Genomic DNA, 24219 nt, shown 5'->3' on the forward strand with positions numbered 1-24219 from the left:
TTTTTTTTGGTTAAGCTTTTTCCTTTGCTTTAGGCAACTATATGAGAGACTCAGCCAAGAGTTTTATATCTTTAATGAGATATTTTGAAACAAACTGAGACTGCAATCAATTGTCACTCCATATATGAACGTTTCAACGTATACCAGTGAAAGCTGTTTGCAATATTTGTGTGTGTGTTTGAAGTCCCCGCAAGTTTTCCCCACAATGTATTTTTTAAGGCTCTTTTTTCAATTATTTAAGAGTTAAATTTGACTAATTAATTACACACAATTTTTTTACATTCAACAAGTCGAGTCGACGCCAGGCGAAACAGCATGTCTGCGTTTATATGTTCAACTTGTTATAAAGGCTTTACAAGAAAGGAATACTTGTATCGCCATGAAAAGAACCACCAGAACATTAGACCGTTTGTATGCAAGGAATGTAATTTGACGTTTACCAGAAGTGACTTGTTTTCAAAACATTGCAAGTCAAAATCTCACCGAAGAAGATGGATAGAGCATATCAATCCGGCGAATAGCAGTCCTGAGGAGAATCCACAATATACACAACCTAAAGCGATAATACCTTTAATTGCAGGTCCTTCTGCTACTACTAATACTCCCCCTCCTATGCATGATCATCTGATAGTTCGACCCGCCAGCAGACTAGGGATATCAAGATCACTCAGCGATATACACAGTCTTCCTGCACCGCCGCGTCAACCATCAATTATTTTACCGCTGATCAATGGAGTTTTTGCAAAGAGAGAAGAGTATAGATTGGTGCCTGTTGGTGTTAACGAGAGAATATCTCGTGAATTCATACAAGCAAGACCTGCTCCTTCTCAATCTTCGGACGACAAGAATTTATACTGGTTCTTCAACGATGTTTCTCCAATGGACAATATGTACTGGCTCTTCAGCGATCTAGCGCTGAATAATGAAGAATTATTTCGCTCCCCTGCAGGTATTCCAAATGATATACCGACCTCAATGTACCAGAATTTATACAACGAAGATACCAATAGTGCATTTAATAACAATAAGATATCAATGACTGAAGAAACTCGACTGAAAATTATTTTATTGTTTCCATTGGATCCTTTACAACAAACTTCATTGAAAAGATTCGAAGAATATTTGGATCTTTATTGGTTTAATTTCGCCCAAACTTTCCCCATCATTCATCAAGCCACGTTCGATCCCAACACAATAAATATCTATTTATTAGTCAGCATAATAGTCATTGGAATGGCCCATTCATTGGATAAAATCGAGTATGAAACATCCATTGCTCTTAACAAGAAATTTCGAAGAGTTATTTATGATGTGATTGAAGAACGAACAGAACTTCCTTTGCCATTAATTCAGGCCTTACTTTTACATAACTTTTGTGCTAAAAATTTTGCTGACTCCCAACTATGTAAAATTGCCCAAATTGACCATGGGGCTAATATCATGTACATGAAATTTAGCGGTTTATTTGAAAATTTGACTGAACCAGTAGTGAATAAAGATGCTACTGGTGACGCCCTTTCAAACCAGTGGCGTGAATGGATACACTATGAGTCTTGCAAAAGAGCAGTCTTTTTTGAATTTATTTGTGATACTCAACATGCAATCTTTAGTAAGTTAGAGCTATTGACTGCATTTGACATCAAGTTAGAATTGCCTTGTACCGATGAAGTGTGGAATTGTACAGATCCTTTCAAATTTATAAACGAATATCAAAAACAACCTAAGGGTTTGTTATCCCATCCAAGAATTCCTCATGAAAGTAATGGTGCTTCTAATGGTAAGCCCATACCAGAAGGTGAGCACATTGAATCTCTCCACTCGGACCAAACTGTTCATGTCAGCACATGGCCCACGTTTCTTTGGAGCTTGAAATCAATGATGCATTCTAAACAAGACATGGAATATCTGCTTGATTGTTATTCATTATTTTCAAGATATATTATCTTGCATGGACTCGTAAGAATATGTTATGATATGCGAGGTCAAAATTTGTTCGATTTAGGAATTGTTTCTAATCAAAAGCTTTCGGAATATTTCAGTAGATTAGAGAAGGGATTTTTAAAGTGGAAGGATTATTTTGATTTACATGTTAAATTATACGAAGAACAAGTTAAATCTAAGGGAGAGGGTCAAACAAATTCTAGTAATTTAATTTTAACATTAAATGACTATGGTCCAACCAATGCATCCTGGGCCAATGTTAGTTTTTATTACACGGGTCTATTTTGTCTTTATGGAGATATTCCTGCGATTAAAAAGTTTGCGTTGGAATATAAAAGTTTTACTTCAGATAAAGTTCAGGGTCTCAAAGAAATTGAACATGATAGAAATGATGTGATGATTGATCAATGGGCCAAATCCATATATGGAAGAGTTGCATTGGTAGAAGCTTGTATGTTTCTCAGATTGGTCCATAATAATGAAGAAACTATAAACACATTCTCTCATGTTCCTCTGACAGCTCATATGGCAGCACTTATTATTTGGTGTCGTGAAATGAAGAGAGAAAGAGCCTATACCAGTGAAAATTGCAATTATTTTCTTCCTAATGGAGATATTGACTATGAATTATCCAGACGAGATGCGGCTGAATATATTTCCAGCATTTTGAATAAGGAAATGAGGAAAGAGGATAACCAATCTGAAGGTCAAATGAGCACTTTAAGTGTTGTGTGCTACGTTTTACATCTATTACGTAATTGTAAATGGAGTTATTGTGTTGAATTGGTTGAACAAATGGAGCATGTTGTAAGTACATATCCTATATAGCTAATCTAATGTGCATACTCATACTTTTCTATTTGTGCAACTTTTGCAGCAGAAGAACTTGAATCATCAAACACGTATGATAGCCATTCTTGTGCTAATCTTCTAGCTAGTTCCAACCCAATCACCCTTTGTCCCATACATAAAATTTGACAATTATTAGATAATATACTTCTTTCAACACTAAATGAGTCATGTGCAGTTGCTGCTCTTATTCCCTTAACTTTGTTTGCAGAAATGGCAACACCTAATCCAGTTCCACAAATAATTATTCCACGATCAGCTTCTCGATTTGCAACTTTTTCAGCTGCCGTAGTTGCAACCAAGGGATAAGCAGTAGAATTGCAATTGGAATCTACACCGACATCAACAATTTCGATAACATTAGGGTTGTGTGTTAAGTCCTTCTTAATCTGTTCTTTATATTCGTAACCAGCTTGATCACATCCGATAACAATTCTGAATTTTTGGGTAGTCATTTTAGAGTATTCAAAAAAAAAAGTTAAGAAAATCAAAAATTCAAGCATGATTTCAAGATTGTGGGTAACTAATAGGGTAAAATACTTCTAGGAGCTTTACCCCACCGTCTAATGTATGTACTAGACCCCCCATTATTCTTGCCTGCTGGATAGTATCCACCCAACACCTCCACCAAAACTTGTCACTGAAAAACCAATCCTCCACCGCAACCTCCACCGAAAATAATTGTTCCGAAGTAGTGAAAATGTGGGGAAAGCTTACTAAAAAAAAACAATAAATGGTGGAAACTAAAAATAGGTGGATCCACCAAAGGGTGGAGGTGAAGGAACCATTCTTGGGCATTTACTCGGGAGAATTAGTTTATTGCTGACAATTATAGATTTGAAAAAGGTTGGAAAAGTGGTATATACAATGAGTATGGTTGGTGGGGTACATAAATCTGAAAATAGCCCTAGTTTTAGATCTTAGTTTTTGAACTAGTTTGCTCTTCATCAAGTATTCAATTAAAACATGTCAAATAAGCATTTCTTACCCAAAGATGTGGGACAACTTGTACCTAATTGTTTAAAGGCTATTACCTATCAATATGAATTTCTTTCTCTTTTAGAAAAGGAACAGGTTATTTACAACAACAAATTTGATCGTTCCAAGGTTGCCTTGATTAGTGGAGGTGGATCTGGACATGAACCTGGGTTTTATGGATTGGTTGGTGATGGGATGCTTTCTGCAGTGGCACAAGGAAATGTATTTGCTTCTCCAAATTACAAGAACGTTAAAGCAGCTGAGAAGATTTGTCATGAACTTGGTAGTTCTGACCAAGAATGGGCGGGTTGTATTTTCATCTTGACCAATTATACGGGTGATAACCTTTATTTTGGCATGGCAGCTCAGGACTTGATTGCAAGGTATGGTCCCGAGAAAATCCGTGTTCTTAGAGTAACTGATGATGTCAGCGTGAAACAGAGCTCGAATTCTTTAGTTGGAAGACGTACTTTGGCTGGTATTTCCATTGTATCTAAGTTGATGGGTGCAGCTTCTAAAGCTGGCTATAACATTGATGATGTTTATGAACTTGGAAAATCAGTAAATGACTGCACTGCCTCTATCAATGCTGGGTTAGACCATGTCCATATTCCAGGTTATGACATGAATGTTGATTTTGGTAAACTTGGACAAAACCAGTTAGAAATTGGGTTGGGTATCCATAATGAACCAGGAGTTCAAAAATTAGATTACATTCCAACAAATGAAGAATTGGTTTCTGCTTTATTGGATATGATTTTGAACGATGAAAGTCGTGGTTTTTTCAAGCATTCTGAAGGTGATCAAATCGTTTTATTGGTAAATAATCTTGGTGGTGTTCCTGTAATTGAAGAGAAAAATATCTTGTTTGCCACGTTGGAAGCATTGAAAGAGTTGTATATTGTTCCATCTAGAGTATATACTGGAAACTTTGTTGGTTCATTCAATGCTCAGATTTTTACCATCACCCTTTTCAACGCTACCACTGCTGCAACCAAAACATTTTCAACTGAAGAGATATTTAAGTTACTTGATGCAAATACAAATGCTATTTGTTGGCCAAATTCTAAATTCGCTACTAATAAACCTATTCAAAATAACAGAATCATTCAAAACTTTATTCATTATGATGACGAAATGTCTACCCATACAGGTACACCTGATGTATTTCATATTGATCCTAAGAAGTTGGAAGCTATTGTCCGTACTGCTTCGGAAAGAGTTATAGCTAAGGAACCAGATTTAACTGAATGGGACACAAAATTAGGTGATGGTGATTGTGGTTATGGTTTAAGAACTGGTGCTGAATTAGTGTTGAAGAAATTGAATGAGGATAATATCGCTGCTTCTGGCTCCATCTTGAGAGTTTTACATGTTGTTTTGGGTATTATAAAGGACGATATGGGTGGAACATTAGGTGCAATCATTTCCATTTTTATGAAATCAGTAGTTAATAAGGTTGAAGAGGAATTGAGAAAGAACCCCTCCCAAGAGGTTCTGGATATTTTTGCAGCTGCATTAAGTTTTGGCCTTGAAAATTTATACAATTATACTAAAGCAAGACAAGGTCATAGAACTGTCATGGATGTGTTAATCCCTTTTGTTGATTGTTTTAGTAACACCAGGAATATATCAAATGCAGTGGAAGTTGCCTTCGAAGCAGCTGAAGGAACTAGGAAGTTGAAACCAAAGCTTGGTAGGGCTACCTATGTTGGTGGCTTGGAAGATTTCACTGACTTCCCTCCTGATCCTGGTGCTTATGGTATTTATGAAGTGATTTCAGCTCTTGCTTTATAATGTTGAAGTAGACATATGTTTGATTTATAGTCAAATAGTAATAGAATAAAATAACAAATCAGAGAATAAGTAACTTGAAATTATGTAGCTATAGCCACAGCTATCATACCATATATATAAAAAAAAACTAAATATTCGGATAGCTAACTATAGTTCAATGATTCCTAAATGTGGGTTAATCAGATACATAACATTATATCATTTTATTATTATTTAATTAATACTATATTGAAGATCGAATAATTATAAATTACAAACTATATAAACTACTCATCTACTCGATGTGTTCAATGGCAACCTTTTCAATGTCACCTTCACGGGTTTGGCTTTCGTAAGGTAATTCACGAGCAATCTTAACAACGTCCCATGGAGTTGAAGTATTTGATAATTCAAAAATCTTGTCCATTTCTTCCAAAGAACGACCAGCCGTTTCTGGATAGAAATAGTACACAGTTGGAACCATTAACAAGTTGATGACAGCAAAAATAGTATAAGTGTAGTAATCAATATTTTCAAAAGCAATTGGAGTAATCATAACCACCATAAAGTTGAATGACCAGTTGGCAGCAGTACTCAAACCATTAGATGCAGCTCTAATATTCAATGGTGTGATTTCGGCAGGATATAACCAAGTCATACCTAACCATCCAACAGCAAAGAAGGTATTAAAGATAAAAAGGAAAACAGCAGCAGCAACACCGGCAGAACTATTGTTTTCATTCTTAGGACTTGCAGCCCAGGTGGTACCTGTCAAAATAGCCATAGAGGCAGCTTGACCAGCAGCACCAAACAACATTAACTTTCTTCTACCAAATCTTTCAATGGTGTAGAAGGCAATCCAAGAAGCAAGGAAATATTCGGTACCATTGGCAGCAGCTAAAATTCTGGAATTTAAGGGACTCATACCGATATAATTTTCAAAGATAGTACCGGCATAATAAGTGATCAAGTTAATACCAGTAATCTGTTGCATAATTTGAGACCAAACAGCTAAGCATGTTCTATGGAAGTTCTTGGTTTCACCTTGAATAAATAAAAGACGGAATTTGGATTTGTTGGTAGCGTCACTTCTTTCTTTCTCTAAAGATTCGGCAATTTCATTAACTTCGTAAACAATAGTTGGATGATTAACTGGAACATCATCAAGGGAAGAGAAAACTCTGGCAGCTTCTTGCATATCACCTGTTTTTAACAACCATCTTGGAGATTCTGGTAATCTTAAAATGAAAGGTAAAATGAATAATGGAAAGAAAATTTGGAAAGCAATTGGAAAACGCCAAGAAACTGAACTATTTTTAATAAAGAAGAAACCAAAATCGATCCAATAGGAGATGCAAATACCACCAGTGATTAAAGCACCTTGGACCATAACCAATCTACCTCTGTCTTTACTCTTGGCACATTCAGATTGCCACATAGGAACAGTAGCTGTGTTCATACCATTACCAAGACCAGTAACAATTCTACCAACAATTAGCTGACCAACAGAAAAGGAAGAAGCTTGAATAATGGCACCGATAATCATAATAATACAACCAATGAAAATTGTCTTTCTTCTTCCAATTTTATCACCGATGTACATGGTAGAGAGGGCACCAGCTAAACAACCAATTTCATAAATAGCAATAACAAAACCTTGGAAAGTTGCACGGTCTGGATATCTAGTGGTATCAATCGATTCGAAAGTGTTTCTAAATGTTGGCAAGGTTAACAAAGAACCCATGACACCTTGATCATAACCAAAAAGCAAAAACCCCATACCAGCAAGAAAAGAAATGGCATGATGTAACCTTTGCCCTTTCATTCCTAAGTAAGTGTATGTATTAGAATCATCACTGGAGTCTAAGTGATTATTACCGCTTGAAGTAACACTTTCTTGCAGTAACGATGAGTTATCTTTATTATAGGAAGTCATAGTTAACGTTTTATGATTTCTGGTGTGGCAAATTCAGTAAATCGGGAAGAATAGCCGTGATATATATACTGAATGAGTCAAAGTCTGTGTCAAGGGTTGTATTGTTCATTTGTTTGCCGTATCAGGCACTTTTCTTTTTCCCGATAGTTTATACAATGGAACAAATGTGGGGTTTGTCTTTCTACGATACACTAACAATAACCTGAGATTTGATAAAAATCTGTCACAATTTTTTTGTACCTCCACCATAATGGCTAGTAGAAAAATGTGTATATTGTAAGTACTTCTGTCCACCATTATAGTTGCAAAAATTATGCGGCGAAATACAACGACGAATTAACTAGGAAAATATACCCCACCTCCACCATTATTCCCCCACCGGAAAAAGTCAAAGTGCCTCCACCTCTTTGTCCACCAAAAAAAAATAATCTTCTCAACCTCGATTGTTACATATGACATTCAATGGGTATTAATTTTCGGAATAACACATGAAATTATGGCCGTACAATTGATCACGTCTAAACCCTCAGGGCTATTTTTGCGGGGAGCACAAAACTATATGCCCAAACTCCTACTAATTTTTCCTATTTCTGCGAGTACTCCTGATGACAAATGAATTAAGCGAATTAAGCGCGGAAGTGCGGGATGTGGTGGATCCGGTGGATTTGGTGGACTTGGTGGAGGTTGAATCAATAACCACCTCCACCCATTTATTTTCCATGATTAATGTGGAGGTTTCGTAGATGCAGAATGATTCCAATAAATGAAGCAACCTATCCTTTATATATTTCTTTCTATAAACTTAATCAGTAGTTTTTTGGAGAATTTAGTTATCAGTAATTAATCAACATGACTCTACCAAATGGCCAACAAGTGCCAATTGTATCCTACATTTCCGATGAGTTCACCGATGAGCTTCCTAGACCATCTCCACCAAAGCGTCATATCATGGACTTGTTATCATTAAAAGGCAAAGTTGCTGTTGTAACCGGTGCTTGTAGGGGTATAGGGTATGCCGTTGCTGAAACATATGCTGAAGCAGGAGCTACTGTTATTCTCGTTGATTATGTGGACTGTTCCAAACAGGCTTTGGTATTAGGGGCACAACACAAAGTAGTTACTAAATCTTTCCAATGTGATGTGCTGAAAGTTGAAAATGTTGAAGCTACCATTCTTGCTATTGAACTAGAATTTGGTACCATTGATATCTTCGTTGCTAATGCTGGGATTGTTTGGAAAACAGGAAATATCACTGATGAGGCTAACAAAGATGGTACCACTTGGCACAATCTTATGGATGTAAATTTGAATGGAGTTTACTATTGTGCCCAACACGTTGGTAAAATCTTTAAAAGAAAAGGTAAAGGATCATTCATCATAACTGCTTCCATGTCTGGTTCTATTGCCAATGTTCCTATGAACTTAACTCCGTATAACGTTAGTAAAGCTGCAGTTAAGCACCTTGCTAAATCCTTGGCTGTTGAATGGGCTGGTTTTGCTAGAGTAAATTCTATCTCTCCGGGGTATTGTGATACTGGGCTCAATGATCATTTATCCAGAGAAGCACGTGGAAAAATGTGGTCTTTGGTTCCGTTGGGCAGAGAGGCTTTGCCTTATGAAATTGCTAGTGCATACTTATATTTAGCTTCCGATGCTGCTTCGTATGTTACTGGCTCTGATCTTGTAATTGATGGTGGTTACACTTGTATCTAAGTTCTGGCAACTTTTCAAGCTCGACCCTAATTTTTAACTAGCATTAAAAAGAAACGATTTGCAATCGATTCACATAAACTTCAACATATAAATGGATAGTTTTTCCTTAATACTAGAAGTAAAAAAAAAAAAAAAATAAGTATACCTACTCAGATCTCCCTCTATCATGTAAAGTCTACTTGAATGGTTGATTCTATAGCAATATTTATTAATCTGCATATACATATTTACATCTCATATTTCTCAAAAAAGAATTCATATTCGCGGTCCTTGGCCCAGGTTTTTGCATCCTTAATTAATTCATCTGGACCGCAAGCAATTACCCAGCAATTTTTCTTATCTTCAACTGTAGTAGGGTCATCAATAGCAAAAACCTCATCTAATTTAGGTCTTCCTAAGTTGAATGTATTTGCTGATTTTTCAGGGAGGCGTTCACTGCCTTCCTTTCCTGGGTTCAAAGTTTGCAATTCGATATCATCATCCAATAATCCGTGCGTTTGTTCTTCATCTTCAATAACAAAGACAGGAAGCTGCTGCAAAGATGCAGTGGAGCTATCTGGAGTTGTTTTCGAAGAACCAGAAGATTCACCTGGTGCAGAATCAAGAATAGAAGTAATGTACACTTGCACACCTGTCATATCCAAATGCTTTGTTATAAAGGTATCTGACTGATTTCTAACACACCATATCATTTTAATGGGAATGAAAGTATTACAGGTTTTGACATAATTGAAAACTGGAAGTCCAAAGGAAATACCTGAACCACCACATATTATATTAACCAGTTTAGCTGAATTGAAAAAGGGTGGTGGCAATGAAGGATATGGCCCAGTAAGAAGATAATCCTGATTGGTATTAAATTGAAAGTTATTTTTCTTCACTATAAGAGAAATATTTGGTGTATTATCTTCAGTTATTGTTGCTATTGTAAATGGATGAGTAGGTAAGACCCAGGAACTTATATTCCGGCGTGAGTAATTAAGTCTAATGTGAGATGCAGGTAACCAGCTTGGGAACTTCCCGGGGACATTAATATTGATTAACTGTAATGTTGATCCAGGGCTATCTATGACTTTAATATTGTCTACTTTGTACACTGAAATGTATCGGAGATATAGTTGATACATCAATAATGCCAAATTCAATAATGCAATAATGCTGACACCAGGACGTGCATGAAGTGCTATTAGTAATACCATTGACCAGGCCGTAATATTGTGGAAGATATAAAAGAAGTTGTAAAAGCGCCTTCTAAGGATTCGGACTGATATAACCACCAAAACCACGAAAAGGTAAAATGTAATTACTCCTAAAAGATTTAATATTTTAAATGATTTTTCTGCAGTGGCACCTTCTTTAAGCCATTTAACAGTGTAAGTCACGGCGTGTACCGTAGCACACAAGGCAATCAATCTAGATAACCATTTATGTAAGTTCAAGTTTTCAAGGTAATATCCAATCTTCCAAAAATAAATATTGGTAGGACGTAAAATCAAAAATATGTTCAAGGGGATTAGACAATATGCAATACGCCCATACCTTTTCGCCACGACAACATACTCTTCGCTAAGATCTTCAATATGGTGTCCACCCACAAAGAAAATACACAATACCCAAAGTGCTATCACTACCCAAGTGGGTATTGAGCTATACATTCTCAAGAGTCTACTGTGGCTCCCGGTACTGGACCATTGTCTCAAATAAACATTCTTTGAACCAAGCCGACATATTATATGAACGAGTGAAAAGGCAAGAATCACGTAGCCATATTTGACATTGACAAAATGATGATCTCCATGTCTCGGGTGTAAGTCGATATCGTTAGATTCCAATAAAGACATGGCGGCTGTGTAGATTATTGGTTGACAAAATCGGTTGTAAGTTGATACGTATTTTTTTTTTTTTGCTCCGACCTTGCTTTGTTTTCCACGGTTAAAATTTTGTAACCCGATTTTGGTATGACGCAATGAACCATCTCCATCTCTTTTATCTCAATTAAATTTAGCGAGACTAATGACGTATTACGACGTTTAGTTATGTACGTTGAGATTTTGGGCACATCCTCGATTGCTTATGCGGTTATCTTTCAAAAAATGATAGCACAAGAAAATATTGGCTTATCTTTTTTGAAATATTTGAAAAGTTTTTTTTTACAATTCTAAGAATCCTACGGAAATTTCTGCTTTAACAGAGCCGATGTACTCGAGAATTCCAGTGAATGTGTGATTTTATTGTCCATATAATGTGTTGCCTGCCTCAGCTGGAATATCTCTCGGAAGAACTGGATATCTAATAATGGTATTGGTGCAATTTTAAAAAAAACTCTTGTATAATTGTTTTATGCAAATCGTATGATCTCAACTTTCAAAGCCACAATCCTAAAGTAGCTGCAGGTGAGTCAAACACATCCCAAATTGGAATACCGGATATACAGTGTAAAAGTGTGTGTGTGTGTGTGTTCCTCGGCGCAGTACTGGCAACCTTCTCCAAATTCGTATAAGAGAACGGCTGGCTTGAAAATTTCAAAAGAATCCCCTCCCCTTTTAGACATTGTGCATTGCAAGGAAATATTCGTGATATCATCAATGGCACATATACTAATTTGGGAGTGGGTTAAAGAAGGGGGGACAAAGAAACTGGGGGTATTGGGGGTAAAAATCTTTTTTCGGATGCAATCTTTGGCTCATAACCATCTTTAAAATAAATTTAGAGATAATTGCAAGAAAACAGAAATAATAGGTTCCAACAGTTTATATAATTACTCAATTACCCATAACCACGTGTAAAATTACATACATCGTTCTCTCTATTGTTCTGTATCATCTACTTCGATAAATACTGATAAAGTTTGCATATATTGTCGAAAGTTAAATTTCAAATATTTCACTCTCAGTTTGTTTTTGTTGCGAAATTCTCATTGATTGCCTTGAATGGATTATTGAATGCCTTGCACTGTTGACGTCAACAAGCAACTAAGGCTGAATAGTATTTTCTAAGAAAAGTCTTCTTCTTGTATCTATCTTATTGAACTTGCTTGCTTGGGGTTTCGTGTGGAAGTTGCAAGTTCTAGATTGGCGCTATGCAGAAGAATATTTTCTTTCTCGTTATGAACATGGTTATGAACTTTTTTTTTGTTTTTTTTTACCCGGAATCTGTGTATGCTCACCCCTCCCCATAGGCTGCTAGATAGCAAATATCAATCATTGTGTATGCAGGCTAATATGAGATCGTTGTCGTTAGTTTGCACTAGTTAGAAAGGATATAGAACACTCGGTACTTGGCATCGTCGGGTTCACATTTTTTTGCAATTCATGCAACCTTGTTCCGACTTTTCTTGGGTGCGTCAAGAATTCCAACCGTGACGTCTTCTTCTCTGGCAAGTTTTGCCGAAATTGACAGTGCATGAACGCTAGACCCGAGAAGTCATGTATCTGATTATATTTGCGCTGTCCGGGTATAACGATTTATCAGCCGAATGATGAACCAGGGTTGCTGCAGGATCAGTGATGTAATACGCCAAATTACCGAGAAATAATTCTTTCGATGACCGTCACCATGCATCCAGTTCATTGTCATGAATCTTCCCATGTTCCTTTTCTTTTTTTTTCAACTCCGTTCGCTGCATTAACTAGTTGGATTGAAGAATGAATTTACCATTAGACGAGGAAAACGAAGAACATTATGGCGTGCAGCCATCGCATTCAATCGTTCCCTTCCTTGTGTCAGCTGATTTTATCTGATACGATCGCGACGTTAATTAGGAATAAATTGACGTGTGACTTGGGTGTTCTGGTTTGGGAAAGGAATGAGGGGTGAAAATAATTCTACCGATTGGCAGTTTTGTACTGCATGTAAGAATTATTTTTTGTGTGGTAAGAAGAAAAGAATGGCCCGAACAACAGAATATATTTTTAATTGATCCCTGAATCATCGCTGGTGCATATCACTTTGTCAAATTAGTGGGTGCACGGTACTAATTTTGAACGCACATTCAAAAAAATATTTCGATTGTTTCCCTTTTTGTGTCACACACAATGCATTTTTCTGCATAAGAACCTGGGACAAGATACAGGCCATTTCCCCAAGACTTTCCGGACGGGAAGAAGATACTCGGGAAACAGTTTTTGTTTGCCCGGTTATGAACCTTTTACCAAGAAAATGACGTCTACCACATTTGTAACTGGCACCTAGTGACATCGAATCTGGGTATCATCAGGCTGTCCCCTCTCAAGATTTATTAGCCAATTAATTAAAATTACAGATTTATTATTTTTAATTTAATCGGAGCCGTGATTAGTTTCGCCTTTACAAGTTTTAGAAAAAATGGAATTGCAAAATTGTGCATAGTGCATAAAACGTTGGTGAACCCCCTCACTCTATTTATCAAACTCTATTGTAAATTTAAGCTCCAATTAATAATATGCAAAATTTAAATTTGTTCCATTAAGTAATGTACCTAAATCAACAATAACCGGTATCTATGTGTAACCTGTGGAATTTCACAAATATTCAGGTACGCACTCATTTGCCATCACAACTCAGAGGCTAGGGGGGGTGTAAAACCCGCCTATCCTGTGACAAAATTCTATTTTTAAGGAAAATTAAAAATAATATTTAAAATTGTTAAAAAATAATTGTTGGATGAATTAGGTTAAAAAAATAATTAGCGTTTTAGCAAAGCGCCGCCTCCCCCCTCAAAAAATTACATCATAACTAATACAATGGAAAAAAATAATTCCTTCACAGAACGAATTAGGAATATAAGCGTTGGCGCAGGGTATAAAAGAATACCAGATCCTTCCTGTCACATCCCCCTTTTATCTTAGGTCCGTTACTTCCAGTTTGTTACCCACACATATTTGCACATCCTGTCAATTATTAATAAATTATTAATAATATTTTTTCTTACGCTGATATACATTAGTTGTAAGATTCGAACCTTTTTTTTCCATTATTTTCAATCCCTAATTTAAATTCCCCTTTATTTCACCAAAGTTATAAAACTTGATTTCATACCACCCTTTTATTTTGTTCCTTTTCCTTATTCGACCAAAGCAACAACTTGATAGACTTTAACTCCTTTATAGAAAATAAAAATGGCTTACTCATTAGATGCAAACAAGTGGAAAGCTTATCAGTTCAGTGACCCCTTTGCAGTAGGGTCCTTTTATGTATGCCACAAAGTTCAAAAAGTCTTTTGCAGACCGGATTGTGATGCCTACCCTATTACAAATTTAAGACAAGAAATTAAGTTTACTGATACTGCTTCAGACGCCCTCAAGTTGGGCTATATTGCTTGTGATTTCTGTGACCCATGTCATAGTTCTATTGTTGATGTTGACTTGTTAATCAAGTGTGTCTCAACTATTAATCACCAAATTGGCTTTATGCCTCCTTTATTGGATGAAGATGAAGAGTATAATACCCAGAAAATTAAAGAGAATATCTTGGAAACTAAGCGAGCCAACGAAGAACAGATTCTTAAGACGTTCAATAACGTTATCAGTAATGAGGGCAGCTACCAACATAGGTACTCGGTGCCTATTTTCAACACCCTGGGAAAACTTTCCAAGGATTTGGAATCTACTCCCTTGTCGAAGAATGATTCCGACCATTATAGATTAGTTGATTTGGCGTGTCGTCACTTGGCGCTAGCTGCGGCCGTCAGTGTTTTCCAACCACATTCAAGGATTGTCACCTCTCCCGAGGTTGAAGATAGAAATCCCTCCACTGGTGGTAGCAAGAAGAAGCGTAGAAGACGGAGAAGAGGCGGTGTACTTGGTTTTAAAGAATTGGCTGCCAAGTCTAAGTTGAGTGCTTGGCACTTTCATAGAGTGTTTAAATCAGTTACTGGTTTAACCCCAAAGACCTATGGAGATAAATGTTTTGATTTCCTCAAGAAGGTTGAAAAGAGTGGCGAATATACCACATTCCAAGAAGCTCCAGTATATAACTCTCCTCCTATGAGTTCTAACAGCCAATCACGTCCTGTGTCTTCCATCAAAGACGGTGAGAGTAGCCTAGGTGCTTCACCTTTACAACAAAATTCCCCCTACAGGATGGTAAAGTTGGAAAATACTCCAATGTTATTCAAGACTGACTTCTTCAGTCCTACTCAACAGTTATCTCAACAAACTTATACCAATCCCAGTGTTATGATAACTCCACCCAATGAATCAATCCAATATACAACACTTTCACCTACTCAAGCACTTGATTCTCAAGGCTCAGCTACAAGTATTCCCAATCTCAATATTTCTGCCGAGTTGCAAAGACAATTAAATCCAATGACACAGACTAGCTCTAGCACTACAGCCTATGGAGACCTTCCAGCCACATCTGCCGACGATATTTTTCCTTCCCGGGCATTTTCATTACCAGAATTATCCAGATCAGGAACATCGGCCCTTTTGAGTAACACTTTTCCTGCTGACTTGAATGTTGGTGTTGCTGCAGCTCAGCAAAGTTTACTTGATCCTCAAGTGACCCATCAACAAGGTTTTGATCCCATTGCCCCTGAGTACGACTTGAGCCGTGAGATCTATCCAGAGTTGTCGAGAAGCTTAGGTCCAAGTCACGCTAATGTTACTTTTGAAATTGGCCCAAGTGACCTCGCCAGCAACGCTATGGTGGGGACCTTGAGTGCGCCTGAAAACCTTGGGTATAGTACTACTGAAGACATTTTCTCAAATGATCAAAAGTACAACCCCCAAATGTTGTCAACCAATATTGGATTATAGATTATAGAAAAGGTTTACGGTTTTCAAACCAGCTTATTTATACTTTAATGTTTTATTACCAACTAGTTGTATTGGAAATGGTTTGTATTTAATAGTTGCTACGTGTTTTTCCGCTCGCTTTCATATGTAAAATCAGAAACTATATGTTTGGTAAATAGGTGTGTATATGTATTTTATAAATAATGTTTTGATGATACATGAAGTGTAGATGATGGTTGAAGTGTAACTAGTGGGGTTTGAAGTGTTTGAGAGGAATTTGGAGTGTAGCCGGATGATTTCATTGCCGGTGGCCGCCTTAGAAGGGCTAGATTGTCATTCTCGGCCGTGGCTGCCAAAATCGCTAAGGCGGTTTTCATTTCGGCTGCTTCGGCTGCAAAAAAAAAATATCACAAGAGATTTGTGTTTGAAATTTTAGTGTAATTTCACTACATTTCACTTTAGTGAATTTCACCTAAAATAGGAGTCTGAATTATTGTAATTATTATAATTCACAAAAAGTGCCTGTTCGCCTTATGTATATGGACTTAAACCTAAAAAAATATATAATAAATAAGAATTAAAAATACAATAGTGAAAATAATTAAATAAATAATACCACAGCCTCATTCCAACAAGCTCAAAACCAATTTCGATAACCTATTGTGAAAGTCAATCCCACTGGATTTGTTCTTTTTGTCTTGAAATAATTGCAATTGTATAGTAAACAACTGATTCATTTCATCCAACACTTGTTCAATTTTATTAATCAACTCGCGGTTTCCCAAGTTCTTAGTTGGCGTGTACACCTTCTTAATTCTCGTTCTGTAACTGTTACTAGTAGATGAATTTCTCCTACTAGCATTGGCTTTATTGCTTTGTTCACTGATGTAAGAAGCCACTGGTGAGGATCCAGTCATGGCACTGTCACCGCCTGAGGACAAGGTTGTAGAAGGCGGGTTCTGGAGATTCATTTCAATCAACTTGATCTCACGTGCTCGCAAGCTAATGAATATTGTTCTTGTGGTTATGGCATCGTAATTGCAATTGTTTTGATAAAATAATAAATCATTCTTCATGGCATTCATAACTTGTTGTTCTAATTTTGGGTTGATAGGACAAGATTGAACACTAAACTCTGGTCGGAATTCATCAGAAAAGGCAACCGAAGATAACAACGCTTTATGTTTAAACACTACATCTTCATCATTTTCGTTGTTGTCATAATTAATATTGTCAATCTCCAATGTTCCTTCATCATCGGTCGCTTTTTTGACCCGGTATTTACTCATCAACATAATTGAGCGACACTTCAGTCTAATGGTACTCTTGTTATGTTCATCAACATTCTTGATCAAATTGTCATTTATCAATGGCGTGAATACACTAGTCTTTGACCGCTTAATCTCCAATGTATTTGTAGCAGGAGCTGGGGTGGAAGTCACTGGTGTTGGCGACATTGGTGCTGTAGTTGGTGGCAAAGTAGCTGTCGATTCTTGATTTGATTCACTCAACGAGTCGAGAGAGTCAGTTTCTTCACTCATGACATTCATCAAGTTGTTCATATTATACAAGTCATACATGGATTGTGTCCTTGACAACTTATGTGAACCAATAACGTGGGTCAAGTTACTTGAAAGAACGCCAGTGTTAATATTTATTGGCTTTGAATGTTGGTTCCAGTTGAACTCGTCAATTTCTAACGCTGGCGAAGGTGTTCTAAGTGATTGGATGGAATTTCTCTTTGATAAACTTCCATATTGTTGGTCGCCAGTTTCAAAATATCCTTGTGCATTACTAGGAGCATGAGTTGGAGTCAAGGGATTACTATGTGAATTCGCACTTCCAAAGGAATTCTTCCACTTGTCCATGAATGAACCTCCTAGCTTTGACAATGAATAAAGAGACTGTGATGACGAATAGGATGAGTTCAAGGATGAAGATAAATAAGATATCGATGACTTGGAATGAACCGAATGTGGGTGTGCAATAGTGGAATTTGTGCTGCTGGTTGTAACGATTGGTATTCCCACCGCTGTGGTCTCAACCCTACTCGTGTTGGTGGTTGGAATGGATGCAGTGGATTTGTTTGGTATTTCCCACTTCACAGACAATGAATTATCCGATGATGAGTCTCCTGATCCAGAAAAAACGTTGTTGATTCCACTTGTACTAGTCTGCTTTATAGGAATTGGTAAAATTCCATGGGTGGTGCTGGTCATTATAGGAGATAATGACTTTTCTGGTGATGTAGAAACAGAAAATGTTTGATCTTTGTCGGATTTTACCTCTTCTTCTTCAAAAGTACTATCATACATCTGGGTGCAACGAGGAACTTCTTCAATCCTTTGATTGTTGGGTATCATTCCATTCAATATGAACACTAATTTCTTTGCCACAACTGGGTTTTCAGTCATTACAACAACCCTTGTAACTTCACGAACATTTCTGGCTACATTGTAGTACGGCTTGATACTCAACAGTTTCCGGTAGGGAATCAACAAGGCCAACAAACTAGCAAGGAAGGTGTTTGTGTTGACATTTTGGGTGGAGGATTGTAACCCATATTCCAATAATGAATTCAGATGAAGAAACGATGAATTGTAATTGTAGTTTGGTGTGGTTGGTTTACCTTCTTTAAATTCTAACCAGTTGAGAATCTCCAATACCCAGTTAATCAACATTGGATTATATTGGTGAGACTCATTCAAAACTGATGTTTTCATTAAATAATTGGAATTTATTAATTTGGGAATATTAAAGTTGTAATGAATTGACTTGATGAGTTTGTACAATTGGGAATTGATATCAAAGTCACCATGTAAAATGTAATTTGGGAATTGGATTCGCTTATTAACCAAAAATTGACAGCCAGTAATATTGCTCTCATTGTCATAGTTAAATCCCAGATTAAGATGTATCATTAGTTTCCGGTATACCAATTTCTGTAGTATAATCAAATAGTGCGATATTTCATGCCAATTATTGAAAATTACATCAGTGATACTGTTGACTGATTCCAATGGTACCACTAACCCAATAGAAAACCTACTATTAATAAAATTATTTGTCTTTGAAGTACTATTGTCCTTGCCATTCTTGAATGGATATTTCTTTATATTTGATTCTTTTATTGGTAAAGCCGGTGTCGGTATCCAATTATTATTTTGCGAAGATAATGACGACAAAGGGGACCATTCTGAGACTTCCAAATCACTGATGGAAAATAACCGCGTTATCAAGACTGCATTGTAAGGAGCGGAGGCTGAATTGTTAATTTGAGGCAAAACATGAATCTTTGTATTACAGTGGGTTTCGTTTGAGGGTAATCCGCATCCAAACATATAGTCATTTAAATCAGATACATTATGGTGAACTTTGGAGGTGGTGATATTCCTGGTATTTAAAGGTTTTGATTTTGTAGTTGATACCAAAGTTGCATTTGAACATGAGGAGGACATGGTGGTTGGTTGTGTAGGTGTGGATGCTGTTGGTGATTGTGGTTCAACTGCTGAATCATATAGTACTTGTTTCGACCGGAGGTTACCTCCATCTTGGGATATTATGATTCTGAATAGTTTATTATTAAATTGGTATGGCTTTAATTGGTTGGCATTATGGGTTCCATACAAAATTTCTCGTGAATAGGAATCTTCGTAATTTGCCGAAGGTGATAGGAGGGTCGAATCGGGAATTTGGGGGTTTAAAGGGTTGGCTGTGTTTCCCAACTGAGGATGGTGACTGTGATGGTGGTGGTGATGTGAATGGTGGGAGTTTTGGGTGTTGCCAGTTGTGTTCTGTTTAAATAGTCTGCCCAACATGCTCAAAAATGATATGATTTCAAAGAGAATAAAATCAAAAGGAGAGTAGTCGGAAATACTTCCTTAATATTATTCGATCGTTTTCTCTCTTTGCGTGTTCCGTTTGCTCCAGAGTCACTTGAACGTTGTGGTTGCTGCTTCTGCGTCTTCTTTTTGCTACTTGGTGCTGCTATTGTCTAGAACAATACACAGGACATTCCGGAATATAACGACTGGGAAGGGAACTGGAAAGTATTTTTAAAAAGACTAAAGTAGGAATCGTGAAGGCAAAATGGGAATGACTCTGTTACAACCAAGCCAAGTGAAATTCAAATAGCCAGAATGGCAGAAACAATAATATTAGCTACAACCAAAAATATTGCGTGGGGCGATGCGAGGGGGGGGCAACGAATAAGTGATTGGTACAGCAGTAATTTCTTTTTCTTCAAAAAAAAAAAATTTGGTGCGAATTAGGCGCCGACTAGCCAAGGAAATCAACTGCGAGGGCCTTAACAACTAATACAGAAGAAAAATAAATATATCTCCAGTTGAGGAAAATTGATCTAATTTCGAGTACTTGGCGACAGAACTAGCGTTGTAACGTGGGTAAGAGATTCACAGGGGCCAGAATTAAATGGGCCTCGACCTTCTAACTGGCTGCTTTGTTGTCGTCGTCGTCGTCGTCGTACAATAAAGATGGTATAGATAATACTGCATTCTTATTTGATGGATTAATAAAGTCCGTCAAAGGCGGGCTAAGTCAAAAAAAAAAATAATTTCTGAATTGGTCGCTCTTTATTTACTTTTGCGGAAAAGAAAACATCCCAACATCAATACCGCTAAGGAAGCGCAACACTTACCCTAGTTGGGAAGTTCTTTACGAGGAATCAATTCGTCTGTCTGGACGATAATACTTCATCCAGTTTTAAAACAATAAAATCTCAGGCACCATGAACTCATCTAAGGGGTAATCACGATATTCTCCTGTTGTAATGAACAAAGTTAGCGCTATCGTCTCCCCAAATTAGTTGTAAGTTTACTCTGCTTAAACCTGCAGAAAAAAGAACAAGGCCTAGAATCTGCGGATTTAACAGTAATCTAAATCTTAATGTTAATTAGAAACACAAAAATAATTGAAGAAAAAAAAAATAGAAGCTTTCCTTCTCCTACGCTACAGAGTTTAGCTTACACGAATTACTTGAAAGGGATAATACTAATTCTGAGTCTGATACTATCAGGAGATGGAGTTCTCGATGCATGTTTCGGCCGTTGCCTTGGCATTGTGTGCCAGAGGTTGAAATGATCGTGAAGATGAAACTTCAACCAGAGATGGTTTAACGTGATACTTTTCTTTTTTATTTTTTTTGCCTCTCTTGCATCCTTCTAGTACACCTATTGGCTTCTCTCACTTGCATCTTTCGCAGATTGGTGCTGTTTGCTTGATGCATTGCGCTGCGATTTTGCAACAATGGAACCTCCAAAAAGTGTTCTTTTTTCTTTGTATACTCTATCAAAGAGGGGGTTGCAAAATTTTATATTCCTACTTTCTTGAAGCATTACGTTGCAGAAAGGTACTTTCTTCTGTATCTTAAAATTAGGAGAGGCACTTATTCATGCTTACTTATATACTGGGTTCTCCTATTTTACAAATTTCAGGAATTACAGTCATATTATTATTTTTCTTTACGTCTATACAAACTACTTACAATGCTTTATGAACATCTTCCAAAACTGAAAGTAAAATATCAGCATGTCTCTTTTCAAACAATAATGTTGGTCTTAATCGGATAGAAGCATCACCACAACCACCAATGTTAACTCCCTTGGCACGACAACTTAACAATACTTGATTCCTAATTTCAAGAGTAGCACAATCCCAGGCAATAAATGTACCATAGTTTTCACCTCTTAAATTGGACACCTTATCTGGGAACTTACCAAGAAGAGCCTTAAGTTGAGCATACAAGTAGTCCCCGACTTGGGCAGTATGGTTTACCAAATCTGATTTAACAATTTCTTGATAAATAGCCTTGGCGAGAATAGCCTTTGATGGATCACCACACCAAGTGTTGAATTGTCTATATGGTTGTTTTGGTTGCAAATCAGGGTTGCCAAAGTAGAACCCAGCAGCTTGAAATTTCTTAGAGAAAGTAACAATATCAGGGGGACTAGTCAAATTCCAATGCTCGTGAGCCCAGAATTTACCTGATGCACCAACCCCGGTTTGAACTTCATCAACAATGAAAATGATATCATGTTTCTTGGTTAAGTCTCTGACTCCTTGGAAAAAGTATGGTGTGGCATGGTTATCACCACCTTCAGCTTGAACAGGTTCAACGATTAAAGCAGCAATCTTCTTTGAAGAGTTCTTAATTGTGGATTCCAACTCTTGTAAACATCTGTCTTCTTCGGCTTTATTTTCAGCTTCGTATTCATTCAATGGATATTTCAATTGAGGGAATGGAGTTTTTGGCCATGGGAATGCTGGAATATCCAACTTGTGAATTTCTTTTGATCTGGTAGTAGATAAAGAACCAAATAACCTACCATGGAAAGCCTTATTAAAGGAAAGAATAACCATGTCAGAAGCACCAGGGGTTTTGTTTTCCATAACTGATTTCAATTCCTCGGCTGTGAATCCATTTTCTCCTCTCTTCTTCAGATGAGCATACATGAAAGCAGCTTTGTAAGCCATTTCATTTGCATCTGAACCACTCAATCCTGTCCAAACTTTGTCTAATCCAGCTGGGGCAGCGGCTAATATACCGTCTTCAAGAATCTGCTTGTAATTTGTCGATGGAAAACAAGCCAATGCAGGACGATTTACAATTGCGCTAATCATTTCCTCGGATTGGGCTGCTTTGATCAATTCAGGGTTATTGTAACCAAGGGGGATGGATGAAATTTGACAATAAACATCCAACAATTTGTTGCCATCAGCATCACTGATGTAGTTACCAATGGAACAAAAGTAATCAGCAACGAAATAAGTGGCACTATTACTGTAAACTTCTCCTAATTCATTGTTTAATTTTGTGGAAACTGGGCCAGGTATATGGGATGACAAAATAGTTGGAACAATTGGCTCCTCGGGGAAATACTTGGAACAAACGAACCTCTTTGATTGGGTTGCAATTCTCTTTAATGGGTTACTTTTAACAGCTCTATACATAATGATGTAAGAATTGATGAGAATTAGATATAAAAAAAATGTCGTTGAATTGAATCTGGTTTGAAGTGAAAGGAGTTAACTTAAATACCGAAGTCTTCGCGGCAATCGATCACCTTTATCTTTAATTTAGTGAGATTACCCCACCATACCTTAGCGCGAAAAAAAGATATGGCCACACCAATTTGGGAATTCGGTTTCCGCTCCCAACCAAAAAGCCTCATAAAACGCGCAAATATAATTTCGTAGTTCTACAATACCAATAATCATAATCAGCATAACTTAATTACCTACTTAGAAAACTTAATCCCTCTTCCAACGTACATTTCCCTTTTGTCTCGGATAATAAATTCCACCCACCTCAAGGTTTGTATTCCATTGGTCAATGACGGAACACAAGGCAGTACTTAACGCCATTTCTCTGGGAATCTTTGACTCGTCAACCTTGAGCGTAAACCCACTGGTCCCATTACTAGTGACTTGTCCAATTCGTTCTCTTACTTCGCTCTCCTTTTCACCCAAGTTATGAACCTGTTCTAACCATTGACCACGAAAAGTCCATTGGTACGTATTACCATTGGCTAAAGTAAATATTCTGTAACTATCAATAGCATCAACACGATGATTAATAACATGCCACCCCAATTCGGCAGCAGCACCTTCTGGAGCCCTAATTAACAACACATTTCCTCGAAGACCAGCCTTAACAGCAGCAACGGGTTCGTCTTCTTCATTGGGTCCAGTTCCTCGAATCGAACGGGAATACATCCTGTAAGCACCTTTAACTGCTCTGGAACGTGTAAACCAAAATACACTTGAGCCGGGGTTCTCTGGTCCAGTGGGGTTTTCACCTTTATTTGTATCATAAACATCAAACGTCTTGGATCCAGAACCAAATCTTTTTAATACAGCATATTGGGAAATATTATCTTCGGGTAGCTCTTTAATTATGGGAACATAGCGGGAACTTCTTCTATGCGGGCTGAAAAGGATAGATTTGGCACGGACAACGGGTTTCATGATTGGAGAAACAATTAACTCAATAGGCATTGTGAATAATTAAAGATAGCTAAAACTTAATAGATTGATAGATCTTGGGTAATAGAAACCAAAATTAATCAGGTTAAACAAAGTTGTTTATATATGAAAGAAAAGGAATGGCATTTATAAAAAGTAAAACAAATGTAATTGCTGCAAATTTTTGCGAAAAATCTTTGAAATGTTTGAAAATTTCAATGCCTCAATTTCTCATATTTTTTTGGGAGCATAAAGCAATTTAACGATATATTATAAAGTTTTTAAATGATGCATACTATAATACTTCATTTTAAAGTCAATATC

The 24219-nt window shown here is 37.0% G+C and overlaps 10 protein-coding genes across 10 annotated transcripts; 4 read left to right on the plus strand and 6 right to left on the minus strand. All coding sequences in view use genetic code 12, as the record gives it.

Moving 5' to 3' along the window:
- Positions 1 to 27: 27 nt before the first annotated feature.
- SPAPADRAFT_151691 (uncharacterized protein) lies at positions 28 to 3409 on the plus strand (the record flags this gene model as incomplete). The annotated part of the gene is made up of 2 exons (XM_007374950.1): positions 28 to 630; positions 847 to 3409. The coding sequence occupies 2 exons, from the start codon at positions 316 to 318 to the stop codon at positions 2767 to 2769; spliced, it is 2238 nt and encodes a 745-aa protein (XP_007375012.1).
- SPAPADRAFT_136073 (RpiB/LacA/LacB family sugar-phosphate isomerase) lies at positions 2775 to 3245 on the minus strand (the record flags this gene model as incomplete). Its single annotated transcript, XM_007374951.1, has 1 exon — positions 2775 to 3245. The coding sequence occupies one exon, from the start codon at positions 3243 to 3245 to the stop codon at positions 2775 to 2777; it is 471 nt and encodes a 156-aa protein (XP_007375013.1).
- Positions 3410 to 3756: 347 nt separating the features above from the next.
- Positions 3757 to 5612, plus strand: SPAPADRAFT_151697 (uncharacterized protein; the record flags this gene model as incomplete). The annotated part of the gene is made up of 1 exon (XM_007374952.1): positions 3757 to 5612. One exon carries the CDS (start codon positions 3757 to 3759, stop codon positions 5563 to 5565), a length of 1809 nt encoding a protein of 602 aa, XP_007375014.1.
- Positions 5613 to 5839: 227 nt separating this feature from the next.
- Positions 5840 to 7480, minus strand: SPAPADRAFT_136443 (sugar porter family MFS transporter; the record flags this gene model as incomplete). Its single annotated transcript, XM_007374953.1, has 1 exon — positions 5840 to 7480. The coding sequence occupies one exon, from the start codon at positions 7478 to 7480 to the stop codon at positions 5840 to 5842; it is 1641 nt and encodes a 546-aa protein (XP_007375015.1).
- Positions 7481 to 7937: 457 nt separating this feature from the next.
- On the plus strand, positions 7938 to 9313 carry SPAPADRAFT_60851 (uncharacterized protein; the record flags this gene model as incomplete). The annotated part of the gene is made up of 1 exon (XM_007374954.1): positions 7938 to 9313. The coding sequence occupies one exon, from the start codon at positions 8330 to 8332 to the stop codon at positions 9191 to 9193; it is 864 nt and encodes a 287-aa protein (XP_007375016.1).
- A 107-nt stretch (positions 9314 to 9420) lies between these two features.
- On the minus strand, positions 9421 to 11034 carry SPAPADRAFT_135892 (putative metalloreductase; the record flags this gene model as incomplete). The annotated part of the gene is made up of 1 exon (XM_007374955.1): positions 9421 to 11034. The coding sequence occupies one exon, from the start codon at positions 11032 to 11034 to the stop codon at positions 9421 to 9423; it is 1614 nt and encodes a 537-aa protein (XP_007375017.1).
- A 3255-nt stretch (positions 11035 to 14289) lies between these two features.
- ADAEC (Adaecp) lies at positions 14290 to 15933 on the plus strand (the record flags this gene model as incomplete). Its single annotated transcript, XM_007374956.1, has 2 exons — positions 14290 to 14354; positions 14397 to 15933. The coding sequence occupies 2 exons, from the start codon at positions 14290 to 14292 to the stop codon at positions 15931 to 15933; spliced, it is 1602 nt and encodes a 533-aa protein (XP_007375018.1).
- A 602-nt stretch (positions 15934 to 16535) lies between these two features.
- Positions 16536 to 19730, minus strand: SPAPADRAFT_55372 (uncharacterized protein; the record flags this gene model as incomplete). Its single annotated transcript, XM_007374957.1, has 1 exon — positions 16536 to 19730. One exon carries the CDS (start codon positions 19728 to 19730, stop codon positions 16536 to 16538), a length of 3195 nt encoding a protein of 1064 aa, XP_007375019.1.
- A 1632-nt stretch (positions 19731 to 21362) lies between these two features.
- UGA11 (Uga11p) lies at positions 21363 to 22912 on the minus strand (the record flags this gene model as incomplete). The annotated part of the gene is made up of 1 exon (XM_007374958.1): positions 21363 to 22912. The coding sequence occupies one exon, from the start codon at positions 22879 to 22881 to the stop codon at positions 21412 to 21414; it is 1470 nt and encodes a 489-aa protein (XP_007375020.1).
- A 269-nt stretch (positions 22913 to 23181) lies between these two features.
- SPAPADRAFT_137777 (uncharacterized protein) lies at positions 23182 to 23928 on the minus strand (the record flags this gene model as incomplete). The annotated part of the gene is made up of 1 exon (XM_007374959.1): positions 23182 to 23928. One exon carries the CDS (start codon positions 23926 to 23928, stop codon positions 23182 to 23184), a length of 747 nt encoding a protein of 248 aa, XP_007375021.1.
- Between the last annotated feature and the right edge of the window lie 291 nt (positions 23929 to 24219).

The sequence above is a fragment of the Spathaspora passalidarum genome (assembly GCF_000223485.1).
Source record: "Spathaspora passalidarum NRRL Y-27907 unplaced genomic scaffold SPAPAscaffold_3, whole genome shotgun sequence".
Taxonomy (NCBI): Eukaryota; Fungi; Ascomycota; class Pichiomycetes; order Serinales; family Debaryomycetaceae; genus Spathaspora; species Spathaspora passalidarum.